At 40.1% G+C, this 20,262-nt stretch overlaps 1 protein-coding gene across 7 annotated transcripts in view; it reads left to right on the top strand.

The window, feature by feature from the left end:
• emid1 (EMI domain containing 1) overlaps positions 1–20,262 on the top strand; it is a 129,484-nt gene that overhangs the window by 877 nt on the left and 108,345 nt on the right. For all 7 annotated transcript variants that reach the window (XR_012406859.1, XR_012406858.1, XR_012406860.1 and 4 more), the window contains exons 2-3: positions 17,468–17,581; positions 18,591–18,694. Coding sequence is in view for 4 of the 7 variants with exons in the window: in XM_005165226.6 (XP_005165283.1) it covers positions 17,468–17,581; positions 18,591–18,694 (218 nt within the window). In the remaining 3 variants the exon portion in view is untranslated. The remainder of the gene's footprint in view (positions 1–17,467; positions 17,582–18,590; positions 18,695–20,262) is intronic.

The following is a 20,262-nucleotide window of genomic DNA, read 5'->3' as shown; positions in this document are numbered from 1 at the left end:
CTTTTTGAAGCTTGCTGTTTATTGTTTGTTTCCAACTCAGTTTGTGCTAGAATGTGATTGTTAAATCCCCCACTCAAAGTACTGTAACAGTGCTGTTGTGTGCCTGACAGTCTGTTTCCTCTTTCCTGTGATGGAGAAACACCCATCTCATCTGTCCGTATGTTCATCTATGCTTTTTCCTCTAGTTTAAACGTGCAGAAAGTAGATTTGTAGCACTGTCCGGATTCATTGAAACTCTCCCATTCATAAAGATAGAAGGCATTTGAAAGATTGCATGTTCTAAGCAAACCTTAATCAGACATCACTTTTATCAGTATATCATCTTTTTTCACAGACCTCCTTGAATGTATGTGTTTAATTGGTTTTTTGAGACATAACAAGGCAAGACATTAGACCAAACATCCAAGATCTAAGCCTTCTACTTTTATCCAGACCACATCACCTTGGCTGACCTGTGACAGCAGCTTATGGCCTTGATCTGACCCTCGTCTCTTGGTGTAAATATTTACTCATTGTGTGTAAATGTCTAAGAGTTGTTGAGGGTGGGATGTGTAGTGGGGTTTCTCTGAAGTACGCAGGTGTGGAGGACTCTGCACTGATGGTTTGATCTCTCACCCCCTCCTCCCGTCAGTCACAGACTGATGAAACAGACAGTGTTTACTAAACACATGCAGCTGCATCGTCTGCATGCTGCGAGAGGGAAGTTTATTACACTTTCTGATGATGCAGAGAGGAGAGCTCCCAGACATCTTTGAGTGCTTTTTTTCCTATTGAGAATAGATTTTATTAAACCATGTTAACATTAAACCTTAAATAAGATTCAGTTTGTTCATGAGTGTTTCTCTTTAATATCTTATTTTTAAAAAATCCCTAGACAAATTCTTAAAATATATATAATGTAGTAATATTTTCACTTGATTGAGGAAATAAAAGTTCATCTGGCATATTTCCTTTTTTTAATTTCCTTCTTTATCATTCCCTTGTGTTTTGGTTTAGTAATTTCACTTTAATGGCTTGAAAATAAAACATGTCAGTAACTAACTAAGAACCTTTTCATTGCAATTAAAGTGAAATTACTAAACCTAAACACAGAAGACTGTTAAAAATATCTAATAATTTCGGACTGTCTTCATAGAATATACTTTTACTACTATACTGTAAAGGGGAGGCATGGTGGTGCAGTGGTAGCATCGTTGCCTCACAGCAAGTAGGTTGCTGGTTTGAACTCCTGCTGGGTGAGTTGGCGTTTCTGTGTGGAGTTTGCGTGTTCTCCTCATGTTGGTGTGGGTTTCCTCCGGGTGCTCAGGTTTCCCCCACAATCCAAAGACATGCGCTATAGGTGAATTGAAAATACTAAATTGGCAGTAGTGTATGTGTGTGAATGTGTGTATGAATGTTTCCCAGTACTGGGTTTTAGCTGGAAGGGCATCCTCTATGTAAAACATATGCTGGATAAGTTGGCGGTTCATTCCCTGATAAAGAAAGGGACTAAGCCGAGTGAAAAAAAAAAAATAAATAATTTTATTGCATTCAATATCGTAACTAAAAGTACAATTTTATCAAGTGCACAGTCATGTTTGTGTTGTAAATCGATTAAAACCACAAGCAATTTTCTGCCATCATAAAGCCTTTCGCATGCACTTATGTGTCATGACTGTGTATGTCCACCAGATGCCACTGTAGTTCGCCAGCAACCCCCAGCGGACTACAGTGGCTTTAGAACTACATTTCCATACATTCTTTCGCACACACACCCGGTCTCTCATCTACACTGATTTACAAGCACAGCTGTCTCCGTTCTCCGTGATTACCTGGACTATATATTCAGTCATTCATCCTCTGTTTGTGAGTCGGTCGTTGTCTTCCTTGTGGTATGTGTTTGAATCCAGTCTTGTATCTTGTCATCCTGTATCCAGTTTAGTATATTATCCTAGTTGTCAAAGTCTAGTTTTAGTTTAGTCTGTTTGAGTTCCTGGTTTTGTTTGTTTTGTTATTTTGTACTTTGGATTTTTGTATTTTTTGTCACTGTGTCTGCACTATACTATATTAAATCTGCACTTGGATCCACACCCTTTTTGTTCCCGTTTTTGTTCCTGTTCTTGATCACTAACGTGACAGAACGACCGACTCACAAATGGATCCAGCAGATGACATGATAGTGCGCATTAAACAATGTAACCGCTCAATTGAGCGTTACGTTAAGGAGTTTTTGGAGCTAGCCCCAAAGAGCTCTCACAGTGACCTTCTACTGATGATGTTCTTTCGGGGAGGACTTTTGGAACCAGTCCGTTCTCAAATGCCACCTTATGAGGAGGACTGGAACCTTTATCGGTTCATCGAAGCAGCTTTATTGATCTCTGGCTCCCCTCTCTCTGTTGCCCTGAAAGAGGAGAACCCTCAGGAGGGAGGCCTGAGTGGAGGGCAACAGAGAGGGATATTTTCAGGGCCAGCTGATTTGTCCAAGGGAAGGAGGAGAGAGGCTGGACTGGAGTTGCGGACTTATCCGCGTCGGCCTGTCCGGAGACCACCCTTCTCAGAGCCTCTGGAGAGTCTTCTGGATCTGTGTGAAACCCCAGTGTCTGCTCCAGTCCCACAATGCCCACCAGTGTCGGTTCCAGCTCCAGAGCAAGCTCCCTCTCCTGACGACACCGATTTTCCTCTTTCTCAAACCACCAGACGGAGGAGGCGTAGAAACAGGACTGGTCATGCCCCAGAGCGCCCGCCAGTGTCGGCTCCAGCCCCAGAGCGCCCGCCAGTGTCGGCTCCAGCCCCAGAGCGCCCGCCAGTGTCGGCTCCAGCCCCAGAGCGCCCGCCAGTGTCGGCTCCAGCCCCAGAGCGCCCGCCAGTGCCGGCTCCAGCCCCAGAGCGCCCGCCAGTGCCGGCTCCAGCCCCAGAGCGCCCGCCAGTGTCGGCTCCAGCCCCAGAGCGCCCGCCAGTGTCGGCTCCAGCCCCAGAGCGCCCGCCAGTGTCGGCTCCAGCCCCAGAGCGCCCGCCAGTGTCGGCTCCAGCCCCAGAGCGCCCGCCAGTGTCGGCTCCAGCCCCAGAGCGCCCGCCAGTGTCGGCTCCAGCCCCAGAGCGCAGTACAGTGCCGGTTCCAGTCCGGCTCCTCGCCCTGCCGGCGCCACCCAGGCTCCTCGCCCTGCCGGTCCCAGCCCGGCTCCTGGCATTACCAACGCCATCCAGACGTCTTGCCCTGCCGGCACCTCCCAGACGTCTTACCTTGCCGGCCCCAGTCCGGCTCCATGCCCTGCCGGCCCCAGTCCGGCTCCATGCCCTGCCGGCCCCAGTCCGGGTCTTTGATCTGCCAACCTCGCTCTGGTTATTTGCTTTGCCGGCGTCAGTCCAGCTGCCTCCAGTCCCGCCGGCTCCAGTCCAGCTGCCTCCAGTCCCGCCGGCTCCAGTCCAGCTGCCTCCAGTCCCGCCTGCTCCTGTCCAGCTGCCTCCAGTCCCGCCTGCTCCTATCCAGCTGCCTCCAGTCCCGCCTGCTCCTGTCCAGCTGCCTCCAGTCCTGCCTGCTCCTGTCCAGCTGCCTCCAGTCCCGCCTGCTCCTGTCCAGCTGCCTCCAGTCCCGCCGGCTCCTGTCCCGCCGGCTCCTGTCCAGTTGCCTCTCCAGCTGGCTCTCCTGGGGCTCCCTGCCTCGCCGGCTCCTGTCCAGTTGCCTCTCCAGCTGGCTCTCCTGGGGCTCCCTGCCTCGCCGGCTCCTGTCCAGTTGCCTCTCCAGCTGGCTCTCCTGGGGCCCCCTGCCTTGTGTCTCCTGCTGCATCATCCATGGGTTACCCCTCCCGCCCCTCCCTGGTGGTCCTTCCCACGGTTTGGGACGGATTCCCGGCTGCACCCTGGCTTCCTGCCGGGGCGCCTGAACCACGGACCTCCCTGATCTGGCCCTCCCATCCCTCCCCTTGCTCCTCCTCTGCTTCACCCCCCCCAGGACTATTTTAGGAGCGTCTGGAATCCGCTCCTTAAGAGGGGGGTAATGTCATGACTGTGTATGTCCACCAGATGCCACTGTAGTTCGCCAGCAACCCCCAGCGGACTACAGTGGCTTTAGAACTACATTTCCATACATTCTTTCGCACACACACCCGGTCTCTCATCTACACTGATTTACAAGCACAGCTGTCTCCGTTCTCCGTGATTACCTGGACTATATATTCAGTCATTCATCCTCTGTTTGTCAGTCGGTCGTTGTCTTCCTTGTCTTCTTGCTCCCAGTAAGTTTGTTGTTGTTCCTGATCCTGCCTTGTAGTTTGCCATAGTCTAGTTTGTGTTTATCTGTCTCGTTTCTTGTTTTGTTGTTGATTTGTTACTTTGTATTTTTGAGATTTAGTGTTTTTTGTCACTGTTTTCTGCACTATTTATCTATTAAATCTGCACTTGAATCCACAATCTTTTTGTTCCTGTTTTGCTTTTGTTTTGATCACGCCTAACGTGACATTATGTTGTCTAACTTCAGAATGACTAAATTAAATTTGAAATTGTTGACTGAAATTGAAAAACCTGACTGGCAGACCCAAATTATTTGGCTTTAGCTTAGATTTATTCAGCATTTCTATGTTAATCAAAATCCTTGTAGCCCTGCAGTAGCACACTTGCTCTGAAAAATGCACGTTTAATCTCTAATATCTGACATTATCTAATGCTACGCAAACTTTTACAGTGCATCTTTTAAAATGGCACATATAAACATTTTGTATTGTTACCTGCCAATCATAGAGAATGGTGTACTTAGTTTCCCACAATAAAGAATAGAAAAACAGTTCCTTCTGTTTCCCACTGTATCACTGAGAGAGCCTAAACAGGCCTATGAACCCGCTGCCATAAATCATAATTAACCCCGATTCACATCCTAACCTTTTACCTAACCCATTTTGCATATAACCGAGACAATGGCGGTAACAAAAATGTCCTGAGAAAATACTCTTAAGAATATCTGTCTAATTAGGGGCCTGTGAAGGCAATCGCAGTCGGGGGTTAAGTCAGCAGATATTTCCTGTTCTGCTCGGCTTCATTGCCCAGGAGAGCAGCGCTCAGGGTGGGAGTGTGAGACTCGGGGCCCCAGAGGGACCCTTAGCTGCTGACCCATCAACACCAACAACATACCTCCACCTCTGTCCTCTTTCCGCCTCCACGAAAGTGCTGATTCTTTGATGCTCTGCGGGTTATACACACTACATGTTTTTGTTTGCCTGATGTGTTTTTCTAGACTTTATTGCAAATGAAATAGGACTTTTTTTGGTAGATCTACTCCATGAAACTGTATGTCATGAAGAATAAATGTTGTCCAAACTGAAAACAAATGCTGTAACACTTGATGTCAGATATAAATCAGAATCGTCGCTCAGTGTACGAGCTTTATCCTCAGATCAATCAGTCAAGGAGTCTGTTTCACTATAGGGAGATACTTAAGGGAAGTATGCACTGATTGTCTCCATGATCTATGGGTGTTTCTATGTGTGCACTCACTCATCCATATCATCCGCTTCAGGGCTGTTTATCCCATGAGGTCGGTCCTTAAATCCGACTTTGGAGAAGAACTGTCTCCCACCACGGCCTTTGACCTGTCCTTTGAACCGGTCTTCAGCAAATCTCAGGGACAGAAGTGGATTCCTGCTCATTTCTGCTTTTCTTTGTCATTCTTTCCATTCTTTTTTCTCTTTTAGTGCTTTTTGATGCTTTCTTTCAGCAGGCCATTAATCTTCTTCATTCCTCACTGTTTTGCCTAGTATTGGACATCGTGAACGTGCCCTAATTGGGTTATCTTACCCCCCTAGTGCATCCCAGGAGGGCCTCATTACTGACCCAATGATGAAATGCTCTCTTTCCACCCCTCCTGTCCAGCTGCCACAACTCTCCTTTGTGTTCCTGTTCAAACTTAATTTATTTGCCTCCAGAGTCAATAATCTTTGTAGTCTGTGTTACATTGCGGGAGTCAACATTTGCGTCTCAGAGTTGTCAGCTAGCGTTCATGCCTTAAATGAAGCATGCTGTTTTCCCCCTTTTGTCCAAAACAAGAAAGTTTCATGATCGTTCCTCTGGTTTGTACACATGTGTGCATTTTGCTGCTTTTATTTTATGGCTTTAGCTTTTTTGCCTCTTGCTGCGTGCAGAGTTGTGCTCGGTCCAGCTCTGTGTGATTCCTGCCATCCCTTTCTGATTTGGTTTGTGTCTCCCTTGCAGTCTGTGCTATGATCTGTGCATATCGCTGAGTTATTTATTAGGATTCTGGTCCCATGTGTATGCAGGGAAGAGAGTCAGCCTTTGGATCTGTTGGCCAAGTGAATGTTGATTCCAGTGAAAATGTACTATTGCTAGGCTGTTGAAAGCTTTCACACCTTTTAACATGACTTGCATTACCTACCGCACATCTGAGAAAAAATAAAACGGTTTTAAAGTGAAACAAACTTTTTTAAACAGACCGTTATATACAATGCTATAATCTATCACCTTGCAGTTACCATATATCATAGGTCTCAAACTCGATTTCTTGAGGGCCACAGCTCTGCACAGTTTTGGTCCTACGCTAGTCAAAAACAGCTGATCCAAATAATCAAGGTGTTCAAGACTATTGTAGACTATTAAGCAGGTGTGAGTTGGAGGTGGTTGGAGATAAACTATGCAGAGCTATGGCCCTCTAGAAATGGGATATATGCACACAGGCTTTTAATTTCTGTCAGCAAGCCCCCGGGCTTCCAGTTAATTGTCATCACAAACAAAATCGCCACGTTTAACATCTGATTTCTTTTGAAAAACAGTGATCTTCACTGCCTGGCTGAGATATCATAAAAAGTGGGTATCAGACCAAACAAGAAACACTGCATTAAATTATATTATTCCACGGCATGTCTTTCAAATATGGAAGTTCTATTTACCTACGTTTAAACGGTCTTTCATCTCTTTTATGCTTTAACAACCAAATAAATGCCTCAGTCTATTTAACTGATTATATATTTAAAATGAACCTTATGAAATTGAAAATAGTCACATAAAGCTTTCACCAGAAGTTTATTATTGGCTGAAAAACACTAGCTGTGCTTATAGAGCTAAATAGAAAAGACTAGGTAAAAAATTTAGCAGATACTTTAAAAACTTAATAAAAGTGATTCACTTAAATTGTACTACAATTGACCATGTAGATGAAAAGTTTTTAAGAACTTTTTCAATAAGCTAGCTAGAACACTGGGTGAAATGCCACTTGCCAGTGTGATGGCGTAAATCTTAAAGGACAGTTAATCTAAAAGTGAAACTTGTCTGTTAATTCAGGCCGTACTCACACTAGGTACAGTTGCCTCGAACTGAGACAAAACATGCTTGTCCCCCCTCTCGTCTCTCACGACGGCCTGCTCTCACACCACAATTGGGCCTGGACACGCTTATGTCATCGATGCTGCGCTGTTCAGTGAGAAGCGCTCTCTCACTCAGCAGCACAGTAGAGATTTCTCTGGTTATATCGTTTCAGTCGGTTTGATATGCAGTGACATGCAGTCAAATATTTCGCCAAACAGTCCTTAGGGATGCGGTGACACGCATATTTCGTCGAACAGATCCGCCACTTTTGGCGCTCATAAACAACCATAAAGCATTCGTGCTGCATGAATGAGAAGGTCTGCTGAAGGCGCGCAGCTGTCATGCAGAGAGGAGTTTGCATCTTTAATAAACTACGGCAGTATGCATTCACTGAACAGTAAGAATGATAAATAAACCCATATGAAACAGTCCCTTAAAGTCACGTCTCTCTTTTATTTTCGGGCTTTGGCGCGGTACGTTTGTAGTGTGAGTGCAAAACGCGCAAAAAAAAAGCCCAAGTGAACCGCGCTCAGGCATACCTCTTCCAACCAGGCCAGGGCCGGCCAAGTGAACCGTGCCTGAGACCGATTCAGCGCACTCACACTTCTCAAACGATCCGGGAAACGGGCCTGGGCACGGTTCGGATAGCATTATGTGAGTAGGCCCTTACTCTCTCACTCATGCCATCCATTATGAAGGTTTTTTTCTTAAGGTAAACAAAAAAGAACATTTTTAGCTGAAAAGTGTCCTCTAGTGTCCATATAATGGAAGTCAGTTGGGTGCAATCACTTTAAGAGTCAAAAACATGAGCATGCAAAAAATAATTAATACCCTTAATTAAAGCTCACAATGGTGCACTGAGGTCTCATAAAGTGAAACATCTTTTGCATCTTTATTACCTGTTATCTTCAGCCTGGACTAACAGTTCTGAACATGTACACTGAAGAATGCTCTATACGAGCATCTTGTCACATAATGACGTATTAATCATTGGTGCAACCAACCTCACAAGTGAGCTGACGCACTTGATCCGCTTTTCCAGTATTGTGCTGAACTGTTCTAAGGACATGTATGAACTCTAAAATAATCATATCGCCAAATCAGAGAATGTGTGTAGTGAACAATGGTTCTTGATGGCTCTTAATATCTCACATATCTGAATTTTTTTAAGGCGCAACAATAAACGGAACTGTTACCGTAGTGAGAACTAGAGTGTGGGTTGATAACTGGGTTGCATAATGACCCCTCATAAACGCTTTGTGAAGCAGCGATGCTAGATTACAGGAATAATGGTCTGTAAGTACTGCTCCTCCTTTTTAACCCCCTTGCTCTGAGGTTTAAATCTGGATCAAAGTAGACTTTAGCTGCCTTTGCCACAATCTCTCTGTTCAGAAAGCAGGCGAGGGGTCATTTCCCATTGAAAGGCTATTGTGCTCCCTTTAAATCCTCTCATTAGTTCATATAGAGCTGGACTTGATCCAGAATGGTCCCGTTTCTGTTTCGATCTAGAGAATGCCATGCACTGTGTGACATTTTAAGATGGAATCTGTATTTTTGTATGGTTTTATGAAACAAAGATTTGTGTATAGGAGATAATTGACTGTCTCTTTTGGGAAAGTACCAAATGAAGTCAGGATCAGATTGGAGGGGAGGGGGTGAATGATCTGAACAAATCGCACTGTTCACCAAGCTGGCATTGTGGTTTGGGGGGCAGTGTGGGAACTGTTCTGATGGCTGTGCTGCTCTAGATCTGTATCTGCTTGGACGCCTCCTCCTATGGGCCGTTTAGCTCGTTTCCGTGCCTTTTCAGACTACGTTGCAGATTTGCAGGCTACAATGATCCTATATGAAGACAGTCAGGGTGATGGGGTTCAGCACAAGTGAAATCATTACAAAGTATGGGAGCAATTACATGTGATTGTTTTTTGGTCAGGTGAATTTACATGATTTAGTCTGTTGACAGATATGATGTGAAGATCGTCGCAGATTAATATTTTGGCATCATTTACTCAACCTCATGTCATTCCAAGCCCATGAATTTAGTTTTTGTTTAAACAAAAGTTTGGGTAAGTAGCTTCAAGCTTCAAAAAGCATTTTATTTTATTTTATTAATTTTTATTTAGTTATATTTTATTATTCTATTTTATTTATTTATTTTATTTATTTACTTATTTATTATTTTATTTTATGTTATTTTATTTTTTTTAATTATTATTTTTATAGATTTTTTATTATTTTATTTTATTATTATTATTATTATTATTTGTTTTATTTATTTATTGATTTATTTATTTTATTTATGATTTATTATTATTTTGTTTTGTTTTTGTTTTATTTTATTTTATTTTATTTCTATTATTATTATTATTTTATCTTATTATTTATTTATTTATTTATTTTTATTTTATTTTATTTATTGTTTTATTTTATTATTATTGTATTTTATTTTGTTTTATTTCATTTACTATTATTATTTTTCTTTTCTTTTTAATTAAATTTTATGTTGTTCATTTATTTTATTTTTTATTATTTATTATTATTTTTATTTTATTTATTATTATTATTATTATTGATTTTATTTTTATTTGTTTTATGTATTATTACTTTATTGTTTTATAAATTTTTTGTTATTTTATTCAAATTTTTAAAATTATTTTATTTTATTATTTATTTTATTTAGTTTTTATTATTATTTGTTATTAGTTTATTTTATTTTATTTTTTTAATCTTAATTTAAATTTATTTTCTTTTCTTTAATTTTTTATTTAAATTTATTTTATTTTGTCATTTCATTTTATTTTTTATTTTATTTATTTAATGTGTTATTATTTTTATTTTATATATTTATATACTTTTATTTTATTTAATAATAATAATATTATTAATTCATTAATTAATTAATTACATTTATTTATTTATTTTTTTTACTGCGTTGCTTTGCAAAGGTATGTTTTCGTTGATATAAATGTCAACAACCGCAGGAACAGGCCTACTCTGGTAAACTGTTTGTAATGACTTCATTTTTTTGAACAGTTGTATTTATGGTTGAGTGTGGATGTTTGAATGAGCATTTCAGTGTTTCCAAGAGAAGGGCAAGGGTATGATTTGTGGTTCTAAATTGAAAAACAAGCATTTGACAAAAATAGGCCCGCGGTGTTCTGTTCAGCTGTGGCCAGACAGGCCTCTGTGTTTGTGTGTCCAGTCTGTGTGTGTTTGTTGGCTGAGCTGGAGCAGTTGGGCAGGTAGTGACCGGATAAGCCTGTGGTCACCACTGCTCTGTTCCAGTCCCGGGGCCCTCGACTCAAGCAGGGCATGGAAACCACCTAAAATTCGCAGGCGTTTGGGAATTTCTGGCATATTTGAGGGCTGGTTCTGTGGGCCACCGTTTTAGCAGGTTCTGGGAAAGGGCTGGGAAGCGGCACATGTGTTAATATGTTATTATGAAAATAGCTTCACTTTAGGCCCCAGGTTACAACATACTAGTGAATTACATACATTTAATGCATTTTTACTGGCATCTCACCATCCATCTATCCAAAAAAAATTGGGTCAAAATAATGCAAAAAACTTATATGCAAAAATAATAATAATAATAAAAAAATGTCCGCCTATCATCCATCCAAAAAGTTATTGTAGTTCATCCTTCCATCCATCCATCCATCTATCCATCCATCCATCCATCCATCCATCCATGCGTACATTCAAAAAATAATTAGTCTATCCATCCATCGGTCGTACATACAAAATAAAGTCTATCCATCCATCCCTCCATCCCTCCATCCCTCTATCTATCTATCTATCTATCTATCTATCTATCTATCTATCTATCTATCTATCTATCTATCTATCTATCTATCTATCTATCTATCTATCTATCTATCTATCTATCTATCTATCTATCTATCTATCTATCTATCTGTCTGTCTGTCTGTCTATCCATCTATCCATCTGGACATTCAAACAGTTATTGAAGTCTATCCATCCATAGACTGTAAAAAAATATGAGCGGAGTATCCGTGATGTCACCAATAGTCAATGAATTGTTTCAGTTACTTCCGTGTTAACTTCACGAGGCAGAGCGGGATGTTGCCGCCTGATTCATCCATCCATCCATCCATACATCCATACAACCATACATACGTACAACTATACATGCATACATCCATCCATCCATACATACATACATACAACCATCCATATATAAATACATACATACAAACACAGACACAATAAAACCAGGGTCATATGAAACTCACATGTTAAAAACAAAACCATACAAAAAGTCCTTATTTTAGTATATATTCTTAAAATTCATAAATAACATTAGATTTTGACCACTAAACTAGAAAATGTTCCCAGTTTACATGTCAGTAAATGTGATCAAGTTACTCTTAGTGTGGTCAAAAGCACAAAATGATAAATCTTTGAAATACCCACACACACGCACGCAATTCCACAAACACACAATCTGGACTAATACAGGTAGTGATTGTTGCTGATTACTGTGCATGCATGGCACTCTGTCTTGTTTTCCTGACGTGTGATCATAGCTGTGCATACGCCGAGCCATTGATAATAACCACCAAAGTATAGTAGATATAATGACCTCCATATGTTACACGTGCATTAAACCTCTTTGAATTCTGCTCCACATCTCTTTGACTTATGTTTGCTCAACTTGAAGCATAATGGTTCACACAAAGGTCTGCTTGATGTGAACTTATCAATGGCTCTTTGTTTCAAGTCATTCTGTGTAAAAATCATAAGGGAGCTCAGGGAGAAAGAGATCTGATTGGTGTTTCTCTTCAAACCCACGTTCATTCCTTTCTTTTGTGACTTCTGGCATGTGCAGAGAGAGCCTGTGCTTTGGCTGTGCAGCTTTATTTTGCTTTTCTATGTTGCTTTCCCTCATATCCTCCGTCCTGCCTCTAGTCTGCTCCTCATCAGGGCTGGATTTGCCACTGGCTTTCCAATTAGAAAGTTCTACATTATGTGGAACACATTTAATGATTACTATACTGTTGCAAACTTTCCAGATTACTTTTGTCTTCCAGGCTTGTTTCACTTGTTTGGATTTTCTGCTTAATAATAACAGGACTGTGACTGAAACCATACCTTGATTGGCTTTTTGTGTTTGGTCTGTGTTATCATGCCTGCATTAAATTTATGGTGGTCAGTATTTTGTTTATAAGATATTTTTGGTGGTTAAGGCTGCTTTTAAATGCTTTCAGACTGCAGCCCTAAATTTTTCCCAAATTTGACTAAGATCTGTTTTGTTCATAACAATGTAAGCAGCACAAACCAAATTGAATCTGATCATTTCTATTCTGAAATGGGCAGACTTTCAATCCAAATTAGATTTTTTGTGAATTTCTATGGGGAAAAAATTAAATAAATTATTAAATATATTACAAACTAGTTTAATTCATATGTGTATACAAAATCAAACAAAAAGTTCTCAGGGGTAGCTTAAGTAAAGGTTCAGGACACCCTGGAGAACTTTTTTTTTATATTAACAGATATGTGTGTGTTGAGCATCAGTTAAGACAATGTTAGCACCTGTCAGCTTTAATTGTGGGGAAAACTGGATAATTTTGAGCTTTTGTCAGCTAATTTCAGCTTCCGGGTTTAAAATGAATTTTGGGGCAGGATCATAATCGGCAACGTAGCAAAGTACCGCAAGTGCAATGATGACGCGTCGGTTTCTCATTATTATTCAAAGCGGAGTTTTCTTATCCTATGAGAAGAGCCGGCTGCTTAATTATTCATGAAGGCTCGTTCATGAAGGCTCGTATGTGTTTGTTTCCATGATCCACGGGGTTTGTTGCATGTTTTTCCCCGCAATCCTGTCAGGGCCGATCATACAGCAAAGCTGTGTGTGTGCCGCAAGCATTTTTGTCGGGAGAGCAGTGGGAGAATTAAAGAATGGTGGATGTTGTCTTGTATCAGGAATTCGTTCGCATTCAGACACATCGCCGTGCTGCTGTGTTTGCCTAAATCCTCCAGATTACCAGCAGGAATAATGGTTAAAATAGACAGGTCAGGAGACCTGCTGCACTGAGTCTCCATTCAAGATCTATAATTTAGACACGGGGATCGAGGGAGAATCCTCATTTATAGTGCTTACATAAACACACTTATCTTTATTATGATATAAATTGTGGTTATGTGTAAATGGAATTACGAATAACAAATGTAGCAGGGCATTAAATTTCTGTTTATTTATTTGCATTTTAACTTTGTAAACTATAAACTCATGCGTCTCCTCACGGTTTGTGTCTCAGTTTGTGAGCTCACTGTCAACAACAGTTTTTCGCTCCCCTTCTCCCCTGCTGGCCACGCCCACTCCTGCCCGATGCTCGCGGAGCTCCACGCCCATTAATCATGCATCTTTTGAAAAAATTCTGAAGTAGACTTTTACCGAAAGTGGGGGGTGTCATGGCCCTTTAATGTGTCGGTGCTCGTTGGGTAAGGAATTCATCCAAATAAACAGCGAAAGTAAGTCCAAGGCACTCGGAAAATGTGGAAAAAATAAAAAAAAGCCTTTATTGACATGGCTATTCCTTAAAACTGCGCCCTATGTGTTTCGGCAAACACTTTCTTTCATGAGGTTAACCGATCTCAGGTTTGTCTGGAGTTTCTTTTGAACTCTATGATCTCAGGTCTCATTAGTAAGCAAGTAAGTAATGTGTATTTATATAGCGCGTTTATTGTGTATGGTCATACACCCAAAGCGATTCACAATCATGAGAGGGGGTCTCTCCATACCACCATCAGTGTGCAGCATCCACTTGGATGATGCAACAGCAGCCACAGGACAAAAGTGGAGTGGAGAGACAGTGATACAGCCAATTTGGTGGATGGGGATGATTAAGAGGCCATGATCGTAAGGGCCGATGGAGGGAATTTGGCCATGACACCAGGGTTACACCCCTACACTTTAGTACATGTGCCATGGGATTTTTAATGACCACAGAGAGTCAAGACCTCGGTTTAACATCTCATCAGCAAGATGGCGCCCACTGACAGTATGGTGTCCCCTTCACTTTTACTGGGGTATTAGGACATACCACAGGTTAAACGCCCTCTGCTGGCCTCACTAACACCACTTCCAACAGCAACCTAGTTTTCCCATATAATCTCCCAATCCAGGTACTGACCAGGCTCAGCCCTGCTTAGCTTCAGTGAGTAACCAGTCTTGGGCTACAGGGTGATATGGCTGTAGCATATATAAAAATTACTAAAATAATATAAAGGACACAAGATCATCTCAACAATCATTATTAATTCAGCATTGAAAGAGCAAAAATGATTATAAAATAAAAAAATGACAAACGTGTATGTTTATGTACATTTATTTATTATTAAATCACCTTTCTTCCCCATTCTGATGCTCGGTTTGAACTGCAGCAGATCGTCTTGACCACGTCTACATGCCTAAATGCATTGAGTTGCTGCCATGTGATTGGCTGATTAGAAATTTGCATTAACAAGCAGTTGGACAGGTGTACCTAATAAAGTGTAATAAACACTTTTCTGTGTAAATAAACACTTTTTTCCAAACTATTTTTAAAGTTAAAAGATGTTGGAAGAAAGATCAGGCTCTCGTTATGCAATTCAAAAGCAGAAATAAGTGGAAAACACACTGAAAAAAGTGTTGCATGCAAAACTGTTGCAAACAATTTATTTGTGTTGAATTTAAACAAACAAATTAAGTTTAATTATGTTCAACTTAATTTGCTTGTTTAAATTCAACACAAATAAATTGTTTACAACCACTTAACGTAAAAAAATTGAGTAAATCTAAGGAATCATCTTTGAATAATTTTTTTCAGTGCACATGAATTACAAAATACAGAAAACTGTAAATTTACAGATGTTTTTCACAGTGCATAAATGATATGAACATCCACACAAAGAAATCACTTCCTATCCAATACTCTGAGTGTAAATACGGCCTTTTAAAACACAGCCAAATCCAACTGATAGCTTGTGCCCACTTTTGTAAGACCCTTTGAGACACTGTTTGGTATAATGTTACTTTTTGTATTTAAATGGTGGATCAGATGAAATGGGCACCTGATTCAGTGCGTGTTAAGCCATTTTTAAAGTGGCTCAAAATGTTTCCCAGCTTTTCCAGCTGTGTGAAGTAAAGCCCTGATAAAAAGCAGCACAAAAGAGCCAGTCTTTCTCCCGGGGACTGTGCCTCTGCTCCACTTTTGGCTCGAGTTTCGAAAAGCTGTCTTAAATCTAGACGAGAAGCCCACACGCTCACACACCGAGCAGCATCCCCCTCCGTGACTTGACCTGCTTGTAGAGCTGCGGAAAGAATAAAAATGGGCGGATGTTGCTAGCGAAATACCGCAAAGTAAACACAACTGACAATGCTCTCCTGCCAGCCCCACGGGTCATTTAACCTGCGCAAACACCATAAAGAGCTTTCAAAAGGGATGGTTAGACTGGTGAAGGACAGGCATCCCACAAATCACTAATCACCTTTGCAGTTTGTGTGTTGGATTAGATCGTTTTATGTCCAGCTATGTGAGTGTGTTTTGTTGCTAGAACCATCTAATGCATGATGCGACCTCAGAAATAAAGGTACAAAAGCTGTCACAGGGGTGCACTGTAAATAATTCTTTTAGTTCTTTTAGTACTTTTCTAATTAGGTCAACTTCAATATCAATCAAACTGACTAAGACTATTAAGTTAGGCTTCACATAACTAAAAAATGTGGATAAAACCCGATTAACTTGTTAAAATAAGTTAAAGTAACATCAAAACATTTGTAGTCATGTCTTTTTGTCATATAATTTTAAAGTTTAAGAAGGCATTACTACAAATGTTTTTACTGTATGTTACTTTAACTTTAAACATTTTAATTATTTTAAATATTGTAATGACCTGGCCCAAATCACTATAGCCAGGTGCATCATGAGAAATGGTTTAGAGGTATTTTATGTGTTATTATAGTTCAGTTCAATTCAATTCATGTGTGTTTCTATAGCGCTTTTACAATGTAGAATGTGTCAAAGCAGCTTAACATAGAAGTTCTAGTAAATTGAAACTGTGTCAGTCCAGTTTTCAGAGTTGAAGTTCAATTCACTTCAGTGTGGTTTAATTTTCACTGCTGAGAGTCCAAACACTGAACAGCAAATTCATGGATGTGCAGCACCACAGAACCCAACCTAGCAATACATGAATACATGAGTTGTTTTCTTATAAACTTTATGCGTGTTTATGTTTGAGTTGGCTTCTTTAAGCCCAATATTTTCTAAACCAAGGAACACATTCTACATTGTAAAAGCGGTATAGAAACACACATGAATTGAATTGAACTGAACTATAATAACACATAAAATACCTCTAAACCATTTCTCATGATGCACCTGGCTATAGTGATGTGGGCCAGGTCATTACAATATTTAAAATAATTAATGTTTATTTGTAAAATATTGGTCATTACCATCAACCATCAACGACCATCAATTACCATCAACGAGGGTGGTGTGCAAGGGATGCACCCCAGTGGCATGGTCCTAAGGACTGTTTATGTTTGGAGCTCAAAATAAAAAGGAACTTAACAGTGCTGCCTTCTACCTACTTATTCTGTCAGATCGCTGACAACAGACACTCAGGGTCATGCGGTGTATGGGACATGAGTGTTCTTCTCACTAACACGCTAGGAAACATAAAGTTTATTCATTCATTCATTTTCGGCTTAGTCCAGGGTCATCAAAGCGGAATAAACTGCCAACTTATCCAGCATATATTTTACGCAACGGATGCCCTTTCAGCTGCAACCCATAACTGGGAAACACCCATACACTCTCATTCTCTCACACACACACGCACAACGGACAATTTAGCTTACCAAACTCACCTATAGCACATGTCTTTGGACTTGTGGGGTAAACCAAAGCGAAACATAAATTTATACGCCATAAATTTTAGTCAGTTTGATTAATATTGAAGTTGAGATGACTGGAAAAGTTGATTTGATTTAACTAAAAAGGCAGCAATAACTTTTTACAGTGTGGTACCTTTTCAAATGGTACATGTTTTTTATCTTAAGGGTTCATATTGGTACTTTCAAGGTACTTTGAAGTATACTTTGAAAAAAGTATTTCCAACGGAGGGCAATAAAATGGACATAAATCTGATTTTCATGTTCTCTCTGTTTTAGGAACTGGTGTCCGCATACCGTGACTAAGACAGTGACGTGTCAGGTGCAGAATGGCACAACTCTCCAGAGAGTCTATCAGACCTGCAGGTGGCCTCAGGGTTGCAATGGGGGAAGGTGAGTTTATTATTAGCACGCACTCAATATATCATATTGGGGACCTCCCATTAGTTACTTTCACACATGCTGCTTGGGCAATAAATTGAATAGGCATTCTTTTTTTCAGAGGTCATGTTTTAGGACGACAGAACACTATTAAAGGGGTCATGTTATGTTTTTTTTTAACGCTGCAAATTCCTTTATTGGTGTTTGAGCAGGGAAGAGATTGTCAAAGTTACACAGCACAAAGTCCACTCAAAGGCAGAAAGGTTATACTTTATTTTAAGTGTCCTTGTTATAGTGTAGCTTTTAATTTAACTACTGAGTAATGTTAATGAACTAAATGTACTTACTATATTGTTAGGGTTAGATTGAGGGTTAAGTCTTGGTTATTTGAATGTAATTTTGCATAAAAACTGTAATTACTATAGTAGGTACCTGTTAGTGGGAGTGATTCTCTATATCAGTAAACACTATTTTGAGACATCGCTATAAACACTACTCAGTTGTAAAAGTACTATGTTGTTTGCATTTCCAAGACATGATTTTGACATAAGCTTGCATATCAGTTGCACTGACATATACCTTAGTTTAATAAACCCTTGACATGCTGTCTGACAACCTTAATGTGCTTTTTTTTTCTGGAAAGCTAAGAGATTCACTCAAGAACAGTATGTTTTGCTTCTACATAAAAATGGGCATTGACATCATGGTATAATAAATAATTGATCTGTGTTTTTATAAGCTGATTCTTGAAGCATAACATGGCATGCTTTTCAGCAATAATTGACCTGCTTCATTGATAATGGTAGTTAAGTGATCCTTTGTTGGTCAGATGGGAACATACTTTCAGATAGTCTTACACTGTGTGTGTGTGTGTGTGTGTGTGTGTGTGTGTGTGTGTGTGTGTGTGTGTGTGTGTGTGTGTGTGTGTGTGTGTGTGTGTGTGTGTGTGTGTGTGTGTGTGTGTGTGTGTGTGTGTGTGTGTGTGTGTGTGCGTTTGTGCATGCGTGTGTGTGTGTTGCAGTTATCGTACTGTAGTTCGGCCATCCTATAAAGTTGTGTACCGCACCATCACCTCTCTGGAGTGGAAGTGTTGTCCTGGATTCAGCGGATTGCAGTGTGAGGAAGGTAAGGCTGATCAGACATATCAGTTGCAGGTCAATACAGAACTTTACACAGTAGTTAAAAAAGCAATCAGTTAGTGCTAGGGAAATCACTGAGCTTCACAGTTTTCAAACTCATTGCATAAAATAGTTAAAGCGCTTATTTGAAAGGCAGCTAGGCTAGTCTATTTGATCATAAATGTCTTTTTTTGTAATATGTTTAATCTAATTACTTTATACGGATCTTTAATTTAGTTTTCTGTTAACAAAAATATAAAAAAACGATTTTACAAATTCTGGCAAAATATTTATTGAATATTGCATAGTGAGTGATTGTAAAATGAATAAAAACTTGTATAAAATTAATTGTATGAGCAAAAATTTTTGCTAAAAGGTTAAATGTTATTTAAAGGTGAATTTTCAAAGGTTAATAAAATATTAAAAACAGATTAAAATGTGTTAAACAGGTTTTAAAGGAATGAAAAAGAAAAGAAAGACAACAGTGTGATCTGTCGGACTTGCACAGTGCTCATTCAGTAAAGGCACAGCTAAACAGATGTGTTTTCAGTCTTGATTTGAATGTGCTTAATGTTGGAGCACATCTGATCATTTCTGGAAGCTGATTCCAGCAGCGGAGGCCACAGTAGCTGATGGCAGATTCACCATGCTTTGACTGAACTCATGTAGTTTCAAGTTTATATGATCCTAAAGAACTGAATGATCTATTAGGTTTGTATTCAGTGAGCATATCTGTAATGTATTGAGGTCCTAGGCCATTTGGTGATTTATAGACTAGCAATCATACTTCAAAATCTATTCTGAGTGTAACTGGGAGTCAGTGTAAAGAGCTGAGGACAGGTGTGATGTCCTCTGATTTTCCGGTTCTGGTCAGAATCCTGGCAGGATCGTTCTGGATGAGCTACTTTTTTGTCTGACTGTATTTTGGGAAGACCAGGGATTAGTCCATTACAGTAATCCACACTGCTGGTGATAAAAACATGAACAAGTTTCTCTCGGTCCCTACTGGAAACAAAGCATCTAATTCTTGCAATGTTTTTAAGATGATAGTATGTTGATTTAGTAACTGCTTGCTTTGACATGACTGAAGCTCAGATCTGACTCCAGAATAAACAAGACCTTATTTTTTGTTGTTTGAAAGAATGAATCTGGCTCCTCAGTGCTACCAGAGAGAGAGAGTATGTTTCCTCGTTTACTTGGCTGCATGCACTAGAGAGTGTGAAAGCATCTATGTAGCATTTCATCATTCTGCTCACTGGAAAAATTCGCTGGAAAAAGCTCCACGACATTGGAAACTGCTGTCGCACTGCTGAGATATTAAAAAAACATTAAATAAATAGTAGCATCCCTACTTTTAGTAAATAACCCCCAATCTTACTCATTGTTCAAAACTAGACATGATCTGGGAATGGGAAATGATCCACAAGTGTTTGGAGTCTGCGTGGTAGCCATATTTGTTATTTAATGTTTATACAGGCTTACACAAAAAGACCACCACACAACTAATGTCCTGCCCTGGCTGTGGTTTACATCTCACTTTGACTTCTTCGCGTCCGTTGTTTGTAAATCATGTTC

Source organism: Danio rerio, chromosome 5 (genome assembly GCF_049306965.1).
Source record: "Danio rerio strain Tuebingen ecotype United States chromosome 5, GRCz12tu, whole genome shotgun sequence".
NCBI lineage: Eukaryota > Metazoa > Chordata > Actinopteri > Cypriniformes > Danionidae > Danio > Danio rerio.
Note: the sequence above shows the minus strand (reverse complement) of the source record. Positions and strands in the feature narration are given on the sequence as shown.